We start from the raw sequence: 23,862 nt of genomic DNA, 5'->3' as shown, positions 1-23,862 counted from the left end.
TAAACAAGGCTACTACTTATCAGTAAAAGCAAACATTTGATTAGGTACAATCCAAATGACACTCATCAACAACCCTGCTTGAATAGCTCACAAAGATATTTGACCTTAGACCTTTCTAAAGATAATTGAAGATACAAATGAAAACCTCCCAATTAATTGTAAACCCAAACAAATTATAACAATATAATCGACCAAGATGATATCATACACCCTCTGAGTCTACAAGGAATCAAAAGAAATATCTAGAAAAGCAACAGGCAGATATTGCACCTTTACTATCGATTTTGTCTACTTCCAAGTATCAGTTTGAGAATTGCAAGCATCGGAAACTGGCACCTGTTTTCACTCATGTGCCGAGCTAGTCAGCAGAAATTGCACTCAGCAAGTACAAAGAAGCATCCAGTGCTCTTGTTGGTTGCCCATTTCTGATTTTAACTTAAATTCCATAAAATCAAAATGCCAATGTCAACCAAAATTTTGTGCACGAATATTTCTTGATCAAGCCATTTTTGTTTGGATTTGCCGGTGGACATGTACAAGGAACTCAACATAGGAGAGGCCTCCAGGAGTTTTATCTTCGACCATATATGACATAAAATGCATGCCTGTATCATTGAGTTTCACAAATTAAATCAACCACTTGTGTATAAAAAATTCCAAACAAAATATTAAACAACAAAACAATATCATGCTTCATATGGTTTCAACTTATAACTGACCTGAGGGATCGCCCTTTCTGCACAGCCTCAAACTGCAGAAAAATTAAAATTTAAGCATGTTTTACAAAAATGGATCTGTTAAGAAACAATGACAAAAGCAAAGCATCTGCTTACCGTAGATATGAACATCTCTGCTTTCGTATCTCATTAACAATGTCATTTAATTTCTTTGACAGATCATTATCAAATTGCTCCAATACAAGCTGCATTGACCAAGAACAGTAAGTAACAAAACATGCTAACTGATTAACAGTGGCAAAGCACCATGTCTTTGGCAGTTAAGCACATGGATAGTTAAATATCGGACAAATATCCAATGCATGTACTACTTAAAGCTACAGCTTAATGAAATTGTAATATCTTTGATGTATAAAATCTAAATAAACACCCATCATGTTAGTACAGTATTTGAAATGAGGATTGTTATAACATGATGTAATCATGTATTCTGCAAAGAGACAGACACGTGAACAAGAAAAAACACAAATCAGAATAGACAAATGGACACATAGACGCAGAAGAGTTAGATCATCAGATACATTACTGTAGATGAGCGGGGTAAATCATCTTAGTTAGCCATCAAAGTTTCATCAAGATCATGGATATTTTAATGTTTTCAGCTTGGTGAGTAAATAGAAAGGACCATGATATATAGATCAGTTGTCAATGCAAAGAAGCTGAAAGAAACAAATGTTACCTGAGCTGGAAGCCCATCCACAGAAGAAACTCCAAAAATCTGTTGAAGAGTCTCAGGGTTGGCCATGTTCCCAATATAAATCAGGCCATCTTCACCGTTTTCCAGGAGATAAATTCCATCATCATTTATGTGCTCACTAGAAAGAGGAATACTAGCAGGTAAAAGGGATTCATCATCCTCCTGCAGCATAAGAGTAGTTTGAATGCAAACAAACTTTTGATAGAACTAGCTTTAAGTTTGATGTTCAATTTTAAACAACAATTGAGCATACATACCTTGGCAGTCAGGTTATGAATTGTTATCATCCTGGGATATACTAAAGGAATAGCCAATGATATAGAAAGTGATGTGACAAGACTAACCCAATAAGAACGATCATCCAACCGCGCATCATTTCGCAACCCAATGCTTTTAGCCAAAGCTGAAGAAAGCAGAATAACAATAAGGGTGGTGATTCACATATGTTACAGAGCAGAATGGTTCTTATTCATGCAATATACACTAAGTATGACAATGGAGATGATAAGTATCGATATATATAATCCAAACATACTTTAAGCTCAATGGAAATGACCACGATGCTAATATATATTAAAGGTCTCTATATTACATTACTTACCAATGATAGAAAATTTACTAGTTTAAAAGCAAATATTATTTCATGGACACAAGCACAAAACTGTGATACAGATGTGTAACCAATATCCAATTCATTGGGAGAATAAAATGGAGACATGAGAATACAAAAGAAAATTAAAAGGTGTAATATGTAGATAAAATATAATGTCGTGTGAAACTCTGAAATTTAAGTTCAGAAGAAACTTTAGAACCATAAGAGATCCACTTTCTACAAAGATCTAACTGAAAAGTGCGATGAGCATCCAACTTGCAAAACCATGGATGCATAACCAACATAAATGTAGTTGTTGGATGCAGGAATCCATGCCAAAAATCAGTTCTAACCTCGAATAATTGGATATGGTTTGTTAGTCATCATAACATTTAGATCAGAAAGCAGAGAGGATAGTCGGCTTATTTCGAAGATTATGTATATTAAAATCAGGATTCCCCTTGTATCCCTCTGTATGTAAGCAGATAGTCAACAATCCCCTCTATATGGAAGCAGAGCTCAACAATTTTTGGCACCACACAAATAGTTTCCTTTAGAACTTATTAATAAGTTTCTCCCATGTAAATGATATCAACATCAAGGTCCAAAATCTCATACCAGACACATAACAGTTGCTGGTTAGATTGATAAAGGTCCAATACATATAATCATACTGACACAGTATGACAGCATATTGGTTAGCACAGACCAAACAGAAAGAGGTAGAGAACAAGGAGGAGGACGATGACGATGACGAAGGAGAAGGTGGAGAATTAGGAGGAACAAAGGAGGAAGAGAAGGCGGAGAAGACGACAAAAGAGGGAGTGAAGAGGGAGGAGGAGGAGGAGAGAAGGAAAAATAGAAGGTGGCAGAGGAGCAGGTGGAGGAAGAATAGGACGAGAAGAAAAGGAAAAGATGGCAGAGGAGGCATATCAGAGGGGAAGTGACAAGCAACGGGACAGGTGGCATGGCTGCGGAGGGGAGAGTGATAAGTGAGGAGAGGAGGGGGGAGGAGAGAGAGAGAGAGAGAGAGAGAGAGGAGCAAGGGAAGGAAAAGAAACAAAAAAAGGATAATTGACAGATGTAAATGAAAAAAGATATTGGTGCTGGATGCCTGGATGGTAAGCTTACTGATTTTATCTGTTGAAAGGATTTGGCTTACCATCAGTACCAGAGGGTAACCCCAGTCTGGTCGGATTACCAAACACTAAGCCTGTTGCAGACCAGGTTGAGCATCATGTTTTCTGGTTGGACCAATAAATACCGGTTGGTGCGGACTGGTTCGAACGGCTTAAAAACCTTGATTAGCAATTTAGCATTATGTGTTTTAGTTTCTTGCAAGCATTTGATCACATTATCATAAGAACTGATAATCATATAGCTAAAAGAAACATGCAGTAGCCAGCTTAACATTCTGTGACAGGAACAATTCTTAGAAAATTGAGCTTCATAGACGATTGTGCAAGACCAGGTATTCGTTTTGTTCAAGCAACTTTACCATCCAACTCACCAACCTAAATATATTTAGAAATTACAACTTGATTATCTTAGAAGAGCTTACCCTATAAAAAGTTTTCGTTAGTCACTTCAACATAGTTATTAGATAGAAAAAGGTCAACAGATTATCAGAAGCTACTTTGATATTAGGACTTGAGTAAAAGAAAAAATATCTCAACAGTAGGACTGCATAGCTAGGTAATGAAATAGCAAATCTTTAAAGCACAAATACAGGGAAACTGAAGGTGTGGCAACATCCAATAGGCACCAAACACATGAACATCAAATTTGTATCATACATGTTGAACCAAGTAAAAATTGCAATTCATTCAGAACCAGCAACCTCCACCACCGGCATGTGTATGCAGCAAGTTAAACACTAGTGTGATATATCCCTAGTGAGGCACCAAGCAGCAACATCATGCAACGCCAACATCCTTTTTGACATTCATTGCTCAAAATGCACCACCACCATGTGAGGCAGACTTCAGAACACAATAAATTCTTCCTTTGTACCATTTATTGCTCAAAATGCACCACCACCAACATCACACAACCCCATTTATGCCTTCATTTCAGCAGACTTCAGAACACAATAAATTCTGGTTTTCTTCTTTTACTTTTTTCTCATTTTCTTTTTTGGTGGCATATGGAAAAGACAAACAATTGTCTGGAATTTCATATGAAATTAATGGCATTTTTTTCCATAAGATTCCACAGTTGCATCTGTCTGAACTTTCTTCGCTTTTTCTATTTGTTGGATCTTTAACAGCGAGATAGGACTTGGAACTTTAAGTATAAAGATAAGAAAGCAAGAAAATAGGGCTTCATTTGTGAAGCTAACTAGACTAATGACCTCATTTATTTTATAAGAAAGTGTGAGTTATTAAATTAGATTTATTTTAATTTATATTTTAATATATTAGTATTAATATATTGCTTTGTTGGAATCAAAAGATTTGGTGTTACCCTACTTGTAATATATTATTTACTCACAATATTCAGTTCATATTCCCTACTTTCTTTATCGTATCCCTATATCCATGTCATATCCATATAGTGTCTCCCTATTTGCACTTCTTAGCTGAAAATTTTGTACAAAAATTCAAACTGAAGAAAACTAAACATGTCAGCGTCTTCATCAAATATGATATCCATAGCACAACCAATGAAAAACTAGGTTGAGTAGAGTATACCATCAATCACTAAATTGATAATTTTGACAATATATTCTGTGGACAGTAATATCATATCTTGCTCAAGTTAAATTCAAAAACTATATTTCAGGTAACATATATACCAAATCATTCGCATACAGCATGATAAATGGCCAAGGAGAATCACCAAGGACACAATGAAGCATGATATCTTTGATGTATAAGATCATACCTAGGGTGTATAGTGGCAAAAGCTTAAGAGCTTCAGGAAGAATTAATTGTCCTGATGATGATACCGTTGCACAATATTTACGGTAGGCATGTAAGATGTTGATGCAGAGGTTTGTGATATGCTCACGAACTTGAGAAAGAGAGCTCACAGGGATAATGCTTGCAGCTACAAAGTCCAGACCAATGCAAAAAACAATTAGCAATTAAGAAATGTCAACTTTACATCTCGTTAATGGACTCTTGCAAACATTTCCACTCTCAAAGTGAACATGCCAATAGCAAACTAACGAATAGAAACACAGCAGGTTATGACATGAACAATAGTTGATAACGACTATAGCTTTGGATAACAGATTTCGACAACTCATATCAAGGCATTGATGTGAAGGAAAGTAGCAGACTTCCAAATATTTTACCTTGCTTGAGAAAACAGGCAAACTGAGTATCCAAGTCAGCTGAACGGAACAGATTACTGAGCATGCTTGTGCAAGGAAGGGAAAGGTTAATAACTCTTATTCTTCTTTGCCCATACACAGTAGTATAAAGAAGTGCACACTGCAGAGAGAACAATAAGCAGAAGTCATCTGCTACCAAGATTATTTCACAGAAGTAACAAATGCCTTTGCTATATAAAGTTATCATAGTTTTGTCAACTAGACATGTTAACCAAGAAGTAATATAGGTTGTAAAATAGGCAATGGCTTTGAAGTTCTACTACATACCTGAAAGCCACATTCTGAGTTCTCCTGGAACTTATCATCATGTTTAAATGTGACCATTATTGTTTTGTCACTGTCAATCTGCATCAGACAGATTTCCTTAAATCAGACACATATGTAAATCAGAACACAATAATTATCAGGAACAGTTTCTAGAAGGTTGAATATCAGGATTATGACTTATGACAACATAGATTGATAACCATGTATAGATGATATTAGCAGTTTATACTTTATAGCAACCTTGATGTAAAACATCAGTCAAACCAACCGTTCTTCACTGCTCTGACCAAGGAAACCTCCCAGTGTACCACTCTTTTTCATTTTTCTATTAGTTTATTCAGCAATATCTGTATAGCTGGATATTCACAGTATCTTGGTATTGTACCAATTGAACAGGTTTCAGAAACCAATTTGTGTACCAGTAATTAAAACCATGATATAGAGAAAAATGAATCATAGTTATAAGATGTAGATGGGAAGAAAAGGAACAAAAGCTGACTTCATACGGATACCATTCAGGAGTACTCAAATTATTGCTGGAGCTCGACAAACTAAATGTAGTCCCAACATGGGACTAAAGTTAAACCTAAATGACTCATGCCACCACAACGCATTTATTGTTGTCCCACCCGACATGGTACGAAACAGGCAGTAATATCAGTCTAGGCATGGGTCGGTATGCAGACCACCCTCGTTTCAGATGATCTGGCTCAGTTCTATAAAAATAATAAAAAATAACGATGGGGCCCATCCAACTAGGTATTAAAAAAAATAAAATAGACATTAGGTTAATCAAACACGAGCCTTCTTCTGGTGTTCAACGTTTTTTTCTGCAAAGGTTATGTGACGAAGGCAAGATTCGAAGTCAAGACCTTGCGATAAACTATCAAAGTCTTTACCAGCTAAGTTAGCTGACACCTTTCACATTCAATATTGCTGTCGTTGTCACTGCTAATATCATTGTCATCGCGTTCCTTCTTCCCAGTTACGCTCCCACCTCTTCTCTTCTTCCTTCTCCTCCACCGATTCTTCTTTCGCCTCCTCCACTGCTTCCTTTTTTTCCTTCTTCCTCCTTTGTTCCTCCCCCCATCTCTTCTCCTTTTTCTTCCTCTTTGAAACACCGATACTGAGCAGTATGTACCGGTCCGACTGATCACCGAAACAGGTCCAATACCCGAAATGATGATCCTGGCTGCTACAAATGTCCTTTTCACTCCCCTCATCAGGCTGAGGATTCACCACCTTTTACAGTGGCCAAGCAGCATCGATTGCCTGCACTAAGGCCCTCCTTAAATTCCAACTGGACCAAACTGATTTTTCATTTAATTTACCCAGCTAGGTGGTAAATGAGTGATTGAACACACTACATCTAGCATGACAATCACCTCTAGGGGTCAATTGTGATACTGAATCATGATGAATCTCCATTATAGCTGTAGCATGAATCTATTGCCAAATTAATGCTTATGTACTTTAAAGTGGTAAACCTACATTGAGGATAAACAAGTATAAGTCATGATAAATAGCAGTGTTGACCAGACATGTAAGATTAGGAATGATGAGATGGAACACTAAGCATATCTTATGGCACATGTTTAGTGTAAGTTTTTCAGTTTTGGAGCTTCTCCATCCATTTTAAGTTTTCAACTGTATTTTTCTTCTTCTTTTGTTAGCTTAAGATGTATTTTGTACATTTGGTGTCGGTTCTAATTAGTGTAGAATCCTAAGATCTCCATATATCTAATTTAAAACTAATCCACAACTTAAGTTCTCCCAAGTAAAGGCAAGTTGAAGTATGTTTCTGTCATGTCACTACAATGATGAAAATCAAGAAAGAATGAAAAGAAAAATAGGGTGAATCAAAGATATAAAGAAGAATGATTTTGATAAACAATCATATTTTTTTCTAAAAAAACTCTTTTGGTAAATGGCAAGATACAAAAACCAAAGACCGAATCCTAGAAATGGTCATCCTGATTTTTTCCATGAGAACAAACTTTGCAAAACTGAGATCTTACTTTATATCGATGTAAAAGTTTATACAACAATCAAACAGAACCATCTAAAAACTTTGAGCTTAGATGCCATAGTCAATAGTGTTTTTTATTATTAAAGGAACAAATCTATCTTCAAACTAGATAGTTTCAACCTTAAAAAATTCATAGCGTAAAGGCTACTTGGCTTTCCCCTTCTTTTGAGTCAACTTGAAGATGTCTATCCAACTAGATGGGTATTTGACAAAAAAATCAATCCTGAAATAATTGGATCCTAGTCAATAGTGTTTTTTATTATAAAAGGAACAAATCAAACTTCAAACTAAGATAGTTTCAACCTTAAAAAACTCATAGCGCAAAGGCTACTTGGCTTTCCCCTTCTTTTGTGTCCACTTGAAGATGTCTATCCAACTAGATGGGTATTTGACTAAAAAAATTCAATCCTGTATTAAGGCTGGTGAATCACTAAAAACATGGAAAAGAAAAGTTACATGTTCAACAGAAGTTGCATTTGACTTGAAGCCTTCCTATATGTGTCGTGCTTTGATAGATAATACATGTAATGGTCATCTGTTTGTCATAGTTATTCTTAATTTTAGATGTCACATTTTGCCCTTCCAGTTAGCCTATTATCATAGCTTAAAGTGATCTGTAAGGAAATTAAAAATATAATTTCCAATAACAATGTAAGAGTACTGACCCCAGGAAGATCAATATCAGTGGGAATACGCTTGCAAAAGTTTCCTGAATACTCTTGAACTTGGAGACCCTAGCAAAACATTAGAAAAGACAATTAAATCCTGAAAAAAAAATTTGGGATATTCAGTTGCAGGTACATTATATACCAAATCACTTGTACCTGGCTACATCTGACACGCATCACTGCCTCAAAACCTTGGGGTCTACTGATGTTCCATCTAAGATCATTGTAGAGTTTGCCAGGATCAGAAAGAGCAGAAAACGGATAATAATAATATACCTGCGATGACAAAATTGGAAATTGTGTTAAATACATCAGCATCAAGGAATGATATTTATGATATCAAAGTAATGAAACAATGGAACCAAAGGAAAGTATAACAGAATCTTCAATCTAGAATCCTTGAATGGTAGGACCAAGTATAATAAATCTTATGTAAATGAAGCAATAATTACATGTCAGAAACAGAAAGACACTACAACAAGAAAATGGTACACATGGAGCCTAACTGAAAGTTTGACTGGCTTAATCCGATCCCAAATGACACCAATAATCCTGTCAAATTCTAGCTTTCTCCATCTGCTTCCTGGTCATTTCAAAGGCCAATGAAAGCTCTATTGATGTTCCTTGGCAACTGGGCACAGTAAAACATGCGACCATATTGTGACAGCATGTATGGCACAAACGTGGTATCCCATTGAATAACAAGGAGTGAGGAAAATGGCCTATAAAACTGGGGCTGCAAATAACTCACCATTTAAATGCTTACTGAGCATAGACTCAACGAATTCAAAAATATAGAATGCTGACAACATCATATGTACCAATAAGTAAATATACAATAACAACAGCAAAACAACAAGGCCGTAAGTCTCAACTATATGGTCACCAATTACTATGATCATACTTGCACCAACAATTAAATAAATTGGGATTAAGAATTGTTATATAATAGGGACAGTGCCAAAAGGTACATAAAAAGGGAATCTCTTATCAACTTTTAGCAAGATGCTTATACTGTCATAGACAAATCTATACACGGAGTGTTTGATGTATGTTTGTGTAAGTCCATGTCTTTCGATTTTATTCATGCTTCGCATAGCATGTAGAGAACTTGTAGTAAGCTTGACAGTCCTATTTTGGTTAGTTTTTGTGGTCGTTTTACTCTTGTAAACATAGTTTGTGTGCAGTCGTCACACAGAGACAAAACTACTCAAAAACAAGTTATACAAGTAATCATTTTGAGGGTTTTCTAGCTCTGTAGAGTGGTGCGGAGTGTCAACTAGCACGACACCCAAGAGCTACTCAGGTGGCACATAGCTGGATGGGGGTAGTGTCTAGGTCTGGTTCGCTACCTTGTTTTGTAGAAGTGTCATGTGAGCACTTGTAGGGATTTTTAGTCATAGCAGACCACCTTGGACCCTTTGTCGTGTGACCGTTCAGAACTTGCGAAATCTATGTTTGTAATTTAAATTTTCTATCAAGTGTTTGCTAAAATATCTGCTTGTGGGATCCCAAGTTAAATGCTTCATCTAACATGTCTTTTCTTTTGTCAATCCTTAAGGGACCATAAGAGGTTTTGAGGAGGTTGACCCTTTGCGAATGGTGACGCAAGGGTGCCATATGACTTAGGTAAAACCAGCTAAGTCCGTGACAGTACAACAGTGCAAATCATTTGTTATTGCAGAATTCTACTGATGCTAGAGGAACACAAACTTCAAGAGATTTTAACTTGAGCAATAGTGTGAAGTTTTCGAATGCGCAGTGTAAGTGGAGAAATGATATATTTAACTATTAAAAAGAATTATTTCCACAAGACAATAAGGTGACCAATCATCTAAGGTGGTTCTCACATGTACAAGCAAACAAATAGGTATCACATGTATCATAATCAATTCAAGAAGTAGATTCCCTACACAGGTTTTAATTACTGAACCATACCAGTTTTGGCAACCAATTGGACCAATTTGGCACCAATATATAGATGGTATCCTGACTTATATACATCCAGTGTCACTTTAAAAAAAATTAAAAACTAAATACTGGATGGTATCGACCTATAGGGTCCATGATTGGTTCTAGATCAGATCAGTAAATACTGGTCTGTACATCACGGTCTAACCGGTATTTGAAACCTTGCCTCTACATAACCCATCTTCCAAAATGTGGCTAGAGATCTAGTCATCCGACCAATAACTAAATTATTATCCAGTGTATGTTATCAACAATTAAATACCACCCACGATGTCTTAATCAAGAAGATCCTACAATAAAGAAAGCTAAGCTGACTTATACAAAAAAGCCCTGCATACCCAAAAGGAGACATTTTCCAACTGTCTCACACTTGTCATTGACTTTTCAAGTTACTTTACATTCCATCATGTTTTACAGTATTAAGATTAAAGGAAAATTTTACCTGCCCCCCTGTGGTTCCTGGTACAACAGAAATGGAAGCAATGTCAACATAAGTCTGGGTGGTTATGAACATATCCACGCAAACCTGGAGAATAAGGCAGACATATTAGTGTGATATCTAATTCAGTGATGCATAGGTAGCAAAATAAAACCCAGCATCTTACCTGGTACTCGGCAAATTCTCCAGCCATTGCTTTCAGTGTCTTGTCTGCTGGTTGGAGCAACTTATGAGCCTCCTGGATTGCAATGTTATAAGATAAGAGATACCGCATAATCAATTTTATCTAGACAGGATATTTTGTCACTCATAAGCAAATCAAGGGCAGCTAACTTCATCAGTTTATTTTTATTTTTATTTTTACTTAAGTCTGCAACAGTAAGTGTATTATCTAATTATTATATTAGCATTAACTGGAGAAAACATGTTTCAAATTTCAATTACATTGTGTCAAGGCAACTTAGTACATAAAAGAAGATATACAAATACAAGCACATGCACTGAGCACGTGGATTACTAATAATCATGATTAAAACATGCAATTTATTTTTCATTGCTTCGGCAAACGCTGGTTCTAAGCTCAGATGAAAAAGGTAAAGAGTTGTGTTGGATTATTGGCAGCCACCGTAAAACTATATCAGATCACATGCACATAAATCATAACTGTTATTGTTGTTGTACTTTTCATTCTGAATAAGTTATATGAGGTTGAAAAATATATATTATCAAAAATAATACTAAATCAATTAAATAAAAACATAAGGAAAGAAGAGGAATATACCTTATCACCAGCAGAGACATTTGTTCTTCCCTCAGCTTCTCTGGAAGAAAGAGAACCAATACCAACTGATGGCAAGACTGCACAAAGTAGGATAAAAAAACTTTTCTGTAAAACATATCATTAAAAAAATGAACCACATATACACACAATCTGAAAGTTAGATATAGGGACACGTAAGCCTAGGCTGATGAAGCCAAGGTTTACCAAGATTAGGTTCGATCAGTCTTCAAATAATATAAATCTTGAGCTTAAGATTTAAGATCAGGCTAGAATTATTTACATCCATACTGACTCTTGGTTGAAGTCCAATTCAGCTGGAGAAGAAAATGAGTCTATTGAACATCTTAACAGCTTGAAATTAAAGTTCAACTTGGCTAGAAAACCAATAGTGATTTTATGTTTATAGCAAGACTATGCAAATTAATTTATATCTATAGCAACTCTTACACACAACAAACTAAACCATGAGAAGCAAGTAAAAGTTAAACTGACTTGGTTCAGCTTAAGTATTTTACTGGTACATGCAACATAATTTAAAATTCCTGCACATAACGTTCATCTTCTTCATATATGGCCCTTAACTACGTTGCCCTATTTGTATCAAAGGAATCTAGATGGTTCCTCATGTAGACTTCCTTCAATTTCTTTGTTGCTCAAGTCCATGATATCTGACAATGCTCCAACTATTTTTGAGCTCACCACATGCATCTCTACACAATCAGAAATGTGTACATTTGCATGATGGCAGTCAGAACTAATTCCACATCAAAAGTCCTGTTTCACTCTGTAGAGATATGCCTAAATTTATCTGTTAAGGAAAATCAGACACTTTGATTGTATAAGGAAAATATTATCAACTTAGTTTGGCCAGAATTAAATGTCATGCAATTAAATTTCATCCTTGAAAAAATTTAAAACCCTAAACACCAACCAAACAAGTCTTATCAAATACAATGATCTTAGTGCAGAAAACACACACCGAACAACTGCTAATAAGTATCAATAAAACACGTAATACCAAAGTAAGATATCAAAGAATTAGAACTACATTAAACTTCCTGGTTAATATTTACCAATTTGATCAATAACACCTTCTGGACCATATAGCTAGGTACCATCAGTTCTCTTTTTTCCTTTTTCCTGGATAATATACATCAGTATGGGACCACTATTCAAAACCTTGCTTCTAACATGTCATTCCTCAAGGGCTGAAATTTACCTGTCAAATATCTTGTCATGTGAATATACATGTGTTACAACCACTAAATGGTCAACAACTATGCCCCTCCACCTATTATCTAGCTGCATATTTAAGAGTGAAAAACCATGCAGAATCCTCCATCAATAAAGCCAATTCATCAACAGACATGATTGCCATGTCCCTTAGCAGTATTATTTTCTCCATCATGTGTACACACAATGAATGTTCAACAACCGAAGTATAGCATTACACCTTATATTAAACCATTTGTCTTGAAACAACTCTTTTCATGATAAGCCACACAATCACAAACTTATAGCAGTGTTCCATGTGGCCTAATATGCCCATGTTTTCATTCTTTACAGACTTCCAAAGATCTAGCAGCATATTCTATACTCATGATTCTGGAGTAGTAGTTAAACCCAACTGATCAACTAATATTCAATTACATTTCCAACGGCTCTTCTCCATCTCTAAAAAAGAATTTTCTTTAAATGAGTCTTCTTTTGTATCTATCATCACAAACATAAATGCTTATGGAGATAGATTCTGACATGCAATATATCAACATCCCCACCCTTGCATGCAGGATATACAAATTCAAGCCTGTTGGTGCAATGTTTTTCAGTTCTTCATAAAAGAATTCTGTGTTTTAGGTCACCTTGCAATCTTCATCTCCTAAAGAACCTCAGGAGAAAAAATTAAGATCACAAAAACATTAAAGAAGTGACCACTCAGTTGTAAAACTAAATAAGATTTAATTGATCCACTGTTCACAAAAACTCCTAGTCCAACCAAACAGCAGCTACATGCTTTATGTCTATCAGTGGGAAGCAGCAAATTCTAGATATATTTCCAACCAAAATCAGAATGTTCTGGTCCCAATGAAAACTGGTGCTAAATCAATCATGTACCATCGCAATTAAAAGGATGGTCTATTCTGTGAAACAGAGTGAAGAACAACCTAGGACCACGACACATGGTGGTGGAAATGGTGTATGAAGCAGATGAGAGAATGACAAGTGTCTTAAATCTCATACAAATCTACTAGAGATAATTAAACAAGGAGCAAAAAGTACACAGTAGTGATGGAATAAGAAATGAAAAAGAATTTATGCTTACCTGACTGAAATACAAGAAGCTTTCCACCTGTAGGTTTCAATGCCAGAAACCCAGCCTGTAGTAGATGAAACATCAAATTTTACACTTGAATACAAAATCCAGGTAAAATGTGAGGTATATTAACCTTGTCTGACTAGTTTATAGTTAATTGCTTGAGAGTCTAGAAACTACTGTATGGGCAGGTGTTGAAAGTCCTATACCCAATGGACAAGAAAAAGCTGGAGGAGCAGAGAGACAGTTACAACTATGAAGTATCCCAATATCAAGATTAATAATTACCTTGATAGCTGCGCCAAATGCAGATTCAGCAACTTTATTGTTTTCAAATATGTTTGGGATGTTCTCTAGCAATTGTTCCAAACTTTGGCGGCACTGAATTATCGAAAATAATGACAATGTAGTTTAAGCAAGATACAACAGTAAAGCTTTACAAACACCAGAAACATCAATACAATAAATTCATTAATAGAAGTGCACAAAAGAATGAAGGAAGGCCAACCTCAGCAAGTTGAACAATTATATCTGTATGGAGGGGTGTATAAACATCATGTACATCAGGAACAATGAGCATTAAGGGCTGCAGTGAGAGAATATATTCAAGTCATTCCACAAAACCATTTATCAATTAGAGTTGATACACATGTTTGAGTGAAAAAGCAAATGTCACATAAATAGACATATTATTCAGAAAAGATTAAGAAAAACTTAAGTAGACATACCATCAATTATTAACTTTATTGTATTTAAATAGACAGTTCAACCAAGAACCCGGAGGGGGATGTTGATCAAATGAAACAGTTAAATCCATTTCGAGTAGGTGCAGTTCATTTTTCAGACAAATTTCATTAATTATTTTGGTAAGATGCCTAGAAGTCCTAAGCAAAATCTTAGTCATTGCGTAGTCAACAAAATCCTAGAGAATCTACAGCATTCAGTAACCATAAATACACCTTTTTGAGGTTTGGCCTATGTGGTATCAGGCTTGGGTCATGACATATTATAGGTTTGAATTCAGTTCAAAAATTCAGTGTGATTCTTGAGGTCCTTAGAGTCCAGAGTGCCTTTTGAATTTGTTTTAGCCATTCTCTTTATCGATTCTCATACAAATTTTATGTTATTTTAGACAAAATAAAAGCCTGTCATTTTCAGGTAACAAAATCCTAAAGAATCTGCAACAAATTGCGACGTAGCTGTAATATCTAAATCCAGTATTGGAAGGTTCAAATTTCTTTCATGGTTAGTCTAGGAGGAACCTCATTTTTAGTCACATGATCATAAGCATTACAGGAACTCAAATGTTGTCAAAGAACCCAGGAGAAACTTGGTGATGGACTTCGCTTAGCCTTGTGGTCACCATGCTTTTTATATTCAAACAATCTAGTAAAACATATCTCCTGTCATATTTTGACTTCCACATCTTGATTTTTATCTTCTTGTGATAAAATTAGCATCAACAGAAATGTGTGCAAATGTAAGCATTTTTAGACAAGTATATAGATACAAATGTAATCCTTGTATATTTCTTCCAGACTGCAAACCTATGAAGTCTGGAAGAATCTGCAGCAAATTGCGATATAGCTGTAATATCTATTGGAAGGTTCAAATTTCATTCATGGTTAGTCTAAGAGGAACCTCATTTTTAGTCACATGATCATAAGCATTACAGGAACTCAAATGTTGTCAGAGAACCTAGGAGAAACTTGGTGAGGGACTTCGCTTAGCCTTGTTGGTCACCATGCTTTTTATATTCAAACAATCTAGTACAACATATCTCCTGTCATATTTTGACTTCCACTTCTTGATTTTTATTTTCTTGTGATAAAATTAGCATCAACAGAAATGTAAGCAAATGCTAGCTTTTTTAGACAAGTATATAGATACAAATGTAATCCTTGTAGTATATTTCTTCCATATTGCAAACCTATGAAGTCCACCAAACAGAAATAGTTTATACAGATTCTCATTTATTAATTCTTTTCCATGAGTTTTTACACCATCCACGTACCAAGTATGTCATAGGACTATGCCAGTGGAGTGCAGAATGCAATAGGATAAATATAGGAATATATATAAAGAATATGTTTAATGCATTCTTTATACATGATCCTATGTTCTTCCAAGTCCTTAATAAACCCTTTATAGTTATTGCTTACTCTAGCCAACTTGTCATTATATTCAACAAAACATCTGAAGTTAACATCACTTTTTCAAATAAAAAATATTTGTATACTTTCATATTAATTGTGTCAGCTACTGCTAGGAAAACAAATAATGTGTATGCTTTATCCAGTCCCTAAAGACTTACAGCAGGCATTTAACAATGTAGATGTATATAAATAAACATATGTTGATGTGGAGTCAAAAAGCCAGCATAAATACATCTATTTAAACTTGTATATCCATAGTTATGCTTTAAAATTTAAGTTCAAGGCCCAAAGGAAGCTCGCATATGCATCCTTCTATTCCAGTCATTGCCTTCAATTGAACTATGTATATACAAGGCAAAAGTCCCTTAACCACAAGTTCCAGCTACCTACAACTGTGGTACCTGCACCCATCTAGTGGCCAAGCAATATTGCATTTCCCTGATTAATCTAAACCCAATCAATCTTGTTTAAGCCTGATTGCCATCCACAGTCAATGGCACAACCTTTGCAAAAATCTTACTTGGGATGCAGGTCAACAACCTTTTGTCAGTAAACTACATTTGGAAAAAATTGTGCCTGACAATATTTTCATGTTTTCCTATATTTTCTTTGTGTTGTTACCTCTTACTTAAGTATTTAATCAGTTATATCTCAGCAAAGAACTCACATTATATTTCATGGAGAGCAGGCTAAACTCAGAATCCCACATAGATAATACTAATTTTTAAACAATACCATTATTAAGTCTAAGATGAAGAACAATGCAATAAACAGACAAAATGTTGGTAGACCCAGAATGTTATAGTCTATATACCTGCTGTGAAGCTCGTCCAAGATTATAGAAATGAATAGTGCAATCAAAAGTTGCAATACCAACCATTGTCCGTGGACCATCCTGAAATGAAGCAAGCATTTACATGTAAAACTAATCTAACTTCACATATGTGAAAGAAAATTCTCAATGGCTGATGGCACTAAAATATAAGAATTAAGATAAAATTATAGATCTGATAGTGCATGAACCAAGGTTCATAATTTCGTATCGTACTAACGTTTTGAGCTTTGCTTGGTATGGTGCGGTACGGTACGGACATACTGAGTAGTACGTTAGGGTGTACCATTCGATATATATATATATATATATATATGTATATGTATATATATATATATATATGTATATATATATGTATATGTATATATATATGTATATGTATATATATATGTATATGTATATGTAAATATGTATATGTATATATATATATATATGTATATGTATATATATATATGTATATGTATATGTATATATATACATATATATATAATAAAATTATAAAAATTAATATAAGAATAATAAAAAAAAAATAAAAAAAAGGAGGCATACGTTGCCTCGACAATGTCGCCTCCTTTTCTTTTCCTTGTGTTAGACGAGGAGAAGAATGTGGGCTTCCCTTCATTTGCGGCGTTCGGCGAAGACGTTGAAGGCTGCAGACGTCTCCGGCCTTCGGCAAAGAACGTAGCAAAGGCCACAGGCATCTCCAAGCTTCAGCAAAGAAAGCGGCAAAGGCTGCAGGCGTCTCTGGCCTTTGGCCAAGAACGCAATGAAGAAGAAGTCGAGTTGCCGCCTCTTCGTTACCTCCTAGATCGGGATCATCGAGGGAGGGCGGCGCCGGATCGAAAAGTGTTGAGGTTCTCCCGATTCTCCCTCTTCTTTGAGCACTTTCTCTCTCTTCTCCCTCGACACTTCTTCCCTCGCCGCAACCAGGCTGATACCGCCCAGTACGGGCAGTATCATTCGAAATTAAAATCCTTGGTATATACTAGTGTCATTTGACCACAATTAAGGAAATTCAGAAGGCAAGGATGAGTTATACAGGGATGTCTTCTTAAGTGTTAGTTGATATCAATATTATACCAGTAAAATGCTGACGAGCCCCTAGTCGAATCTAAACAGAATCCCAATAACAAAACAAGGACTTATAAATAAGTTCGAACTACCACCCGTTTTTAATGATCAAAATCAGGGGTAACAAGCAAATAAGCATACCACCAAGAACCCCTATCTCTTCCCCTCTCTTTCTCCCGACATCTCTCCCTCCTCTCCTCCTCCCTCAATGTTAACTAGCATTAACATTGTACTAGTTAACCACTAAGCACCTAGTTGAATCTAAATAGAATTGCTAATAACCAACCATGGATTCAAAAACCAGTTTGAACTGAGGGAGGTACTAAACAATAAGCCTAGCACCTGGTACCCCTATCTTTTTCTTATAATTATTTGATGGTTATTTTATTTTTTCCTCCCATGTCTTCCTCAACCCCCTTCTTCATGCCATCACCATCACTCACCACTTCCTCCTCCCTCAGGTATGCTGCCGCCTCCTTCATCTTCATTTTTTTTACAACTTTCAACAACTGTCTGTTTTGATAAGCTGATCTGATAAGTTTATCAACAGTATCTATTTCTGATATACAAAAATACACCGGCAGAGCAGTCATCAATTTTTAGGATTCAACATGCCTGAACCAATATCTAATTCATAGGGTACATGTCTAGTACACTTAAAACTGTTATCAAATCAGGGTTTGGATCCTGGATCTCCTTACTGCTTTACTAGATGGGTCTGGCCCAATCATCAAATAAAGCTAAGTCTAAAGTTCTTGCGTCCAGGCAAAATATAAGAATGCAATACACCTTCTATATGTTACTTACTATGTAATTGTCTTGTTTGTACTTCTTCATTGTGAATGTATTGTGATAGTGCAGTTAACTCAGGTGTATATTAACAAACAGCAGAAAGAAACAAAAACTTACAGGAAGATCTGCAAGAGACTGACTGATTGCACTGCAAGCTGCTGCAGTTGCACCGGTCTGTACAGCATTCATTGAGACATCAATGAGGAAGAAAAAGACAGCAGGCATTGGATCACGTACCTGAAACCAAATGTTCATGCAAAAGTTAACACAACGCCTTAAAACATACACATAATGGATAATTGTGCAAACTTCAGTTGCATATGCATTTTGAAATTTTCATCCATAAACCATACAGCAGAAAAAAAATTTTGTGGCATGCCAAAAATTCTGTTCCTATGTTCAAGCCCACTTCACATGGATGGAGATATAATAGAATTAAGGTGAAAAATATTGTTAGTTAAACATAGTTAAGTTGATGTTCAGTCACTATTTTTTCTTTCCAGTTAAACATAGTTAAGTTGTTGTTGAGTCACCATTTCTTCTTTCTTTCTCTTTCCTTTTTCTTCTTTTCCTTCTTTCTTCTTTTTTTTTATTACAAAGATAGTAGAGCCTAGTACCTAATTCATTAAGATCATGAAATATGTAGTACAAGAGAAGGTGACATAGCTAATGCCACTGTTATGTGTCAGTCACTTATCTATGCATCCTCAAGAAAATAGCATCATGTCAATAACAGATGAGGGCACTATATGGCTCACCCACATCCAACAATGCAGGAAGGTTTAAGAAATTTTGGAAGGAACAGATACTATTATATAAAGAAAGCTAGCCTGTTTAAGTGAAAGAGTAAAATAGAAATGTCCACATTTAGTCCCAAGATATGAAGACACATTCCAGATGTAAGAAACAAGAAACATTAGAGTGCAGGAGAAAAGAAAATGTTACACTGGCAGGAAAAAAAAGCATCTTCCACATAGGTTTTACAAAAAAGAAGGTCATAGCAAAAGATCAAAGACCAAAAAGACCATCTTGAAAACTTTCTAAATATAAACCGACAGACTTAACAAATTTTGATAGGAGGAAAACAATAATCTTCAGAAAAAGAGATAGAGAGAGGAACAGAGCAAGGAGTGAATTTGACTTCTTTTCTTAAGCTCTCCCAGGCCACACAAATGGGTACTAACCACTCTCCACTATATGAATCTTCAGAACCACTCTTTTTAAGGCAGGGTCTGGGCATGATTTTGAGCCCATCAGGATTAAAATTCTATTTCAATTCATGCATGGCTTCAAGTCTAAGATATTTTGTTGCACCGTTTCTCTTCATGTAGATCTGCCAAAATTGCAGGAAATAATAAACCACTCATATGCAGGCAACACACACATGAGAACTGCACAACCCATAATTTGTGAACCCCAAAGAAAGAACATGCATATGTAAGAGAATATGCCCTCCGACAGTTGCATTTTGACAACTAAAATGTTCATCCAAAAAGTTAAACAATTTGCACAAGAAGGAATGCAGAGAGAGAGAGAGATCACAATGTTAATGCAAAATCCATCAGAACTGGAAGAAATAATCCAATTCCATAAAATAATTCTGCTCATGTCTATAACTATATCAACTTTTTCAATGAATAGTAAAACCGCTAGATCTTAGGAGGCAGCTGAAAATTAGACCAACCATGTACTCTCTAGTAGCAACAAATTCAACCGTTCCTCTACAAAGTTCGGGCCTTTCATCGGCATCACGGCGCCTACCATCTGGCCCAAGATTACAGTAGTAGTCCCGCGGAGTATCATTAGTAAAGCCTGTAAAAAATGCACAACCAGGACTTAAAGACAAAAAATAAAGGTGTACTGCAAAGAACCCATTAAAAGAACTTTAGAAACTTCAAATAAGTAACTAACAAGAAGAGCTGCCACTGAAGCAGGAAAAGATATTTACAGAATTTAAATGATTATAGAAAAAATCGAAAGGCTATTACAAAAATATCAAACCAACTGCTAAGTACTCACCACATAAATTGCAAATAAATCTTCGTCCATGATCAATGAATTTCATGAAAGGATTTATGTAACCTTTGCATCGAGAACACCGTATAGGTCCACTTTCACCAAAATCTACAATCTATACTCCACAAAAGTAGTCGAAGGAACACAAATATTAAATTCATTAGACAAATTAGACCTCTGACGGAATGAAGCTTCAACATAAACATGAATGAGACATTATACGAATAACAATACCAGGAACTTTGAAACTGCCTAAACTACAAAGAGATGTAATTGATGTAAGATTGTCTGTCCAAAATTCTTTCATTTACCAACTTCAGACGAGGAAAGAAGCCAACTGTCAATTTTTGATTCATAATACATAAGTATTAGCAATTAATAAGTTGTGGAAACATGACATCAGTAACCATCATCTAACTGTGTATAAGACCCATATGGCTAAGGCTGAGGCATTCAGCACACTTAAAATTTTAAACATTTCTCTTTTCAACAATAGTAATATCCCATGAAAATTGACTTTACAATCCCCATATATTTGTCTCATGTGCATAAACCAAGTGCAGGATCAATAACATCAACATCAGTTATGAATTGAGCTATAATATTTTTTTTCAAATAAATCATGACAAATCAAAGAATTTACAATCAAAGCTATGCATTAGCAGCAAAAAGATCCATTTTAAGCTACAACACCAATAGTTTGTGGGATCAGATTATCTAGATCTAAACTCACTGATCTCTTTACAACGATTGCTGATCAGTGATATGTCCTCGCTCGAAAAAATATAGTTCACATGCTAGCTTCCCGCCTGGCCTGTACTAATTTCTTTATTCAACAAGTCACATCTCTTCTCAATGATTAGCAATGTCCTAAAAATATGTTTCCCTTTCAAATTTCTTTATTCATTAAATTAAAAAAATACAATAACACTAAGCCCATTGAGAATCTAAATTTTAAAAGGTTAATTGAGCAACCTCATTACATGACAATGTCGAAGATGTAACTAACACTTGCTATCTCCAATTGTAATATTCCAAACAATAGTATAGACTATCCGATGATTCAGTAAGAGGTGTTCATTACTTGGATAGGCTCCTCGGATGAATGTGGAAGAGCCAGCGGTTGCACCATCAAGGCCAAAGGCATGCTAGATGTAGACAAAAGGTCTCCGGTGCATGGTATCTATCATGACATGCACTTGTTTAATACTAACAGATGGTCATCATAATTAGCCTGTAAAAAAATGTTAAATGAAACTATACCTGATTCATGGTGCATCTCATAAAGCGAGGACTGCAATTACCATTATCCTTGACAACAAAATTGCTTGTTGCAGGCTTAGAAGAGAACAATGGTGAGTCAGAACAACCACTAGATGAGTTATAATAAAACAGACAAGACCTCCATTAGACAGAAATCTTTTCAGAATAGGATACCTAGCACTATTAAAACCAGTACAAAAACTAGAAGGGACATGCAAATTTTAATATGAAAATATCACACCTTTAAGTACATACCGGTGGTACATTTGCTTGATTTCCTTGACGAGTCTCGAATAGTGTGACTGAGGAACTTGGCAAGGGTCGGGGAATTTGGTTAGGATCAATCTTGGATGGCGTCGAGACTTGAGACCCTGCAAGGGGCGAGTGGCCCATAGCAGGTGGAACCGGAGGCATAGTATGACCTGGTGTGCCTGGCGGCATGCCGAACATTCCAGGAGGGGCTTGCATGTTGCCCGGCATGGAAGGGGCCACCTAAAACCAATTTAAATGAGTACCCTAATGTCAGCTTCAGTCACATCCTTTAACTGGACTTGGCATAGGTAAAAGCAATGAAGAACACCACCAAAGCAAGGCATGGCGTTAACCAAGGAGGATATAGAAGGGTTTAAGATCAGTCGAACTTTAGTAACCAACAAACGAAGAAAGAAAATTCACATTTTTTGCATCGTTTAGATTCAATTGAAGGTAAGTCTTCTGACTGTAGGCAGAGAACAAAATTTCACTCACCTGCCGCGGTTGTGATGGCCAAGCTGGAGCTGGAGTGCCGAAAGGGGCGCCCATATTAGGAGGCCCTGGGAATGGCTGCGAAGATGGTGGACCGACATATGACGGCGAGGATGGCCGTCCTGCATACGGCTGGGAGGTTGATGAGCCCATATACGGCTGTGAAACTGGCGGTCTGGTGAATGTCTGCTGCGTGGGTGGTCCACCAAATTGCTGCGATGTGGGTGGTCTGTTGAAAGGTAGCTGCGTGGTGGGCTGTCCGGCCAAGGCTGGCTGTGATCCAGCGAAGGGCGGCTGCGAGGTCGGCGATCCGGACAAGTGGTGCGAGATTGGCGGTCTACCGAATTGCTGCGAAGCCAGTGGACCTGTGAACGGCCGCGATGCAGCAGCGGCCACAGGGGTAGCGGCAGGCGGGCTCCCGGGAAACGGACGGACAACCTGAGCCTGGGAAGGCGCAGCCGACGGAGAGGGAGCCCTGATTGACGCCGGAGCGCCAACCGGCGGCGTCTGCTGGGCATGAGAAGGAGGGGGGATCCGCGGCGCGACAAGGCCCTGAGGCCCGTTACTGGCGACCAGGCCCTGCGGAAAGGCCGCAGCTGGCGGGCGGGATGCGTATTGGGGAGGGCCGGGACGGGTGGAGGCCGGGAGAGGTGCGGAGAAAGGTGAGGGCGGGAGGGGAGCGCTGGGGGCGGTGGAGGACGGCAGGGGGCGGCCGATCTGGTTGATCTGAGGGGCGCCGGCGACGTTTGCGTTGGCGGAGGGGGCAAATCCTGGCCGCGGCCTCGGGGGCCCCGCGGCGAACGGCGGAGACGACGACGCCATAGATTAAGAATTAAGCTCAGAACTTGGATTGGCGAGAAAGCGAAAGGGGTGAATCCTCCGATACGAGCAAGGCGAAGGGAGAGATCGCGATCTGAGGAAGGGAGGAGAAGCTAATTGGAGCCGAGGCGGGATCGGGAGCGAGGGAGCAAAGCAGCGGAGCTCCTTAAGGACCGTGTAATGAAGCGAGCCGTCTAAGGTGGCGCGAGGGGATTAAGGGGTACGAATGAAGGAGAGTGTATCCTGTCGGAGGGCGAGCAGACGGAGAGGGAAACCGAAGGGATGCGTTAAAGGGCGGATGGTTTTAGTCGCTGCCGGAAGGCAAGTAATTACG

At 37.1% G+C, this 23,862-nt stretch overlaps 1 protein-coding gene across 1 annotated transcript; it reads right to left on the bottom strand.

Moving 5' to 3' along the window:
* Positions 1 to 23,841, bottom strand: LOC103978420 (protein transport protein SEC24 C). Its single transcript, XM_009394209.3, has 24 exons — positions 22,713 to 23,841; positions 22,221 to 22,457; positions 21,966 to 22,040; positions 21,787 to 21,885; positions 20,706 to 20,817; positions 20,371 to 20,498; positions 18,804 to 18,923; positions 16,806 to 16,886; positions 14,344 to 14,421; positions 14,124 to 14,216; positions 13,845 to 13,899; positions 11,522 to 11,598; positions 10,907 to 10,978; positions 10,744 to 10,827; positions 8,487 to 8,606; positions 8,328 to 8,396; positions 5,634 to 5,711; positions 5,328 to 5,466; positions 4,913 to 5,077; positions 1,692 to 1,837; positions 1,417 to 1,596; positions 834 to 922; positions 720 to 751; positions 1 to 605 (listed from the first exon to the last, which is right to left on the bottom strand). The coding sequence occupies exons 1-24, from the start codon at positions 23,529 to 23,531 to the stop codon at positions 499 to 501; spliced, it is 3,255 nt and encodes a 1,084-aa protein (XP_009392484.2). The 5' UTR covers positions 23,532 to 23,841; the 3' UTR covers positions 1 to 498.
* Positions 23,842 to 23,862: the final 21 nt, after the last annotated feature.

Source organism: Musa acuminata, chromosome BXJ1-3 (assembly GCF_036884655.1).
Source record: "Musa acuminata AAA Group cultivar baxijiao chromosome BXJ1-3, Cavendish_Baxijiao_AAA, whole genome shotgun sequence".
Lineage (NCBI taxonomy): Eukaryota > Viridiplantae > Streptophyta > Magnoliopsida > Zingiberales > Musaceae > Musa > Musa acuminata.
Note: the sequence above shows the minus strand (reverse complement) of the source record. Positions and strands in the feature narration are given on the sequence as shown.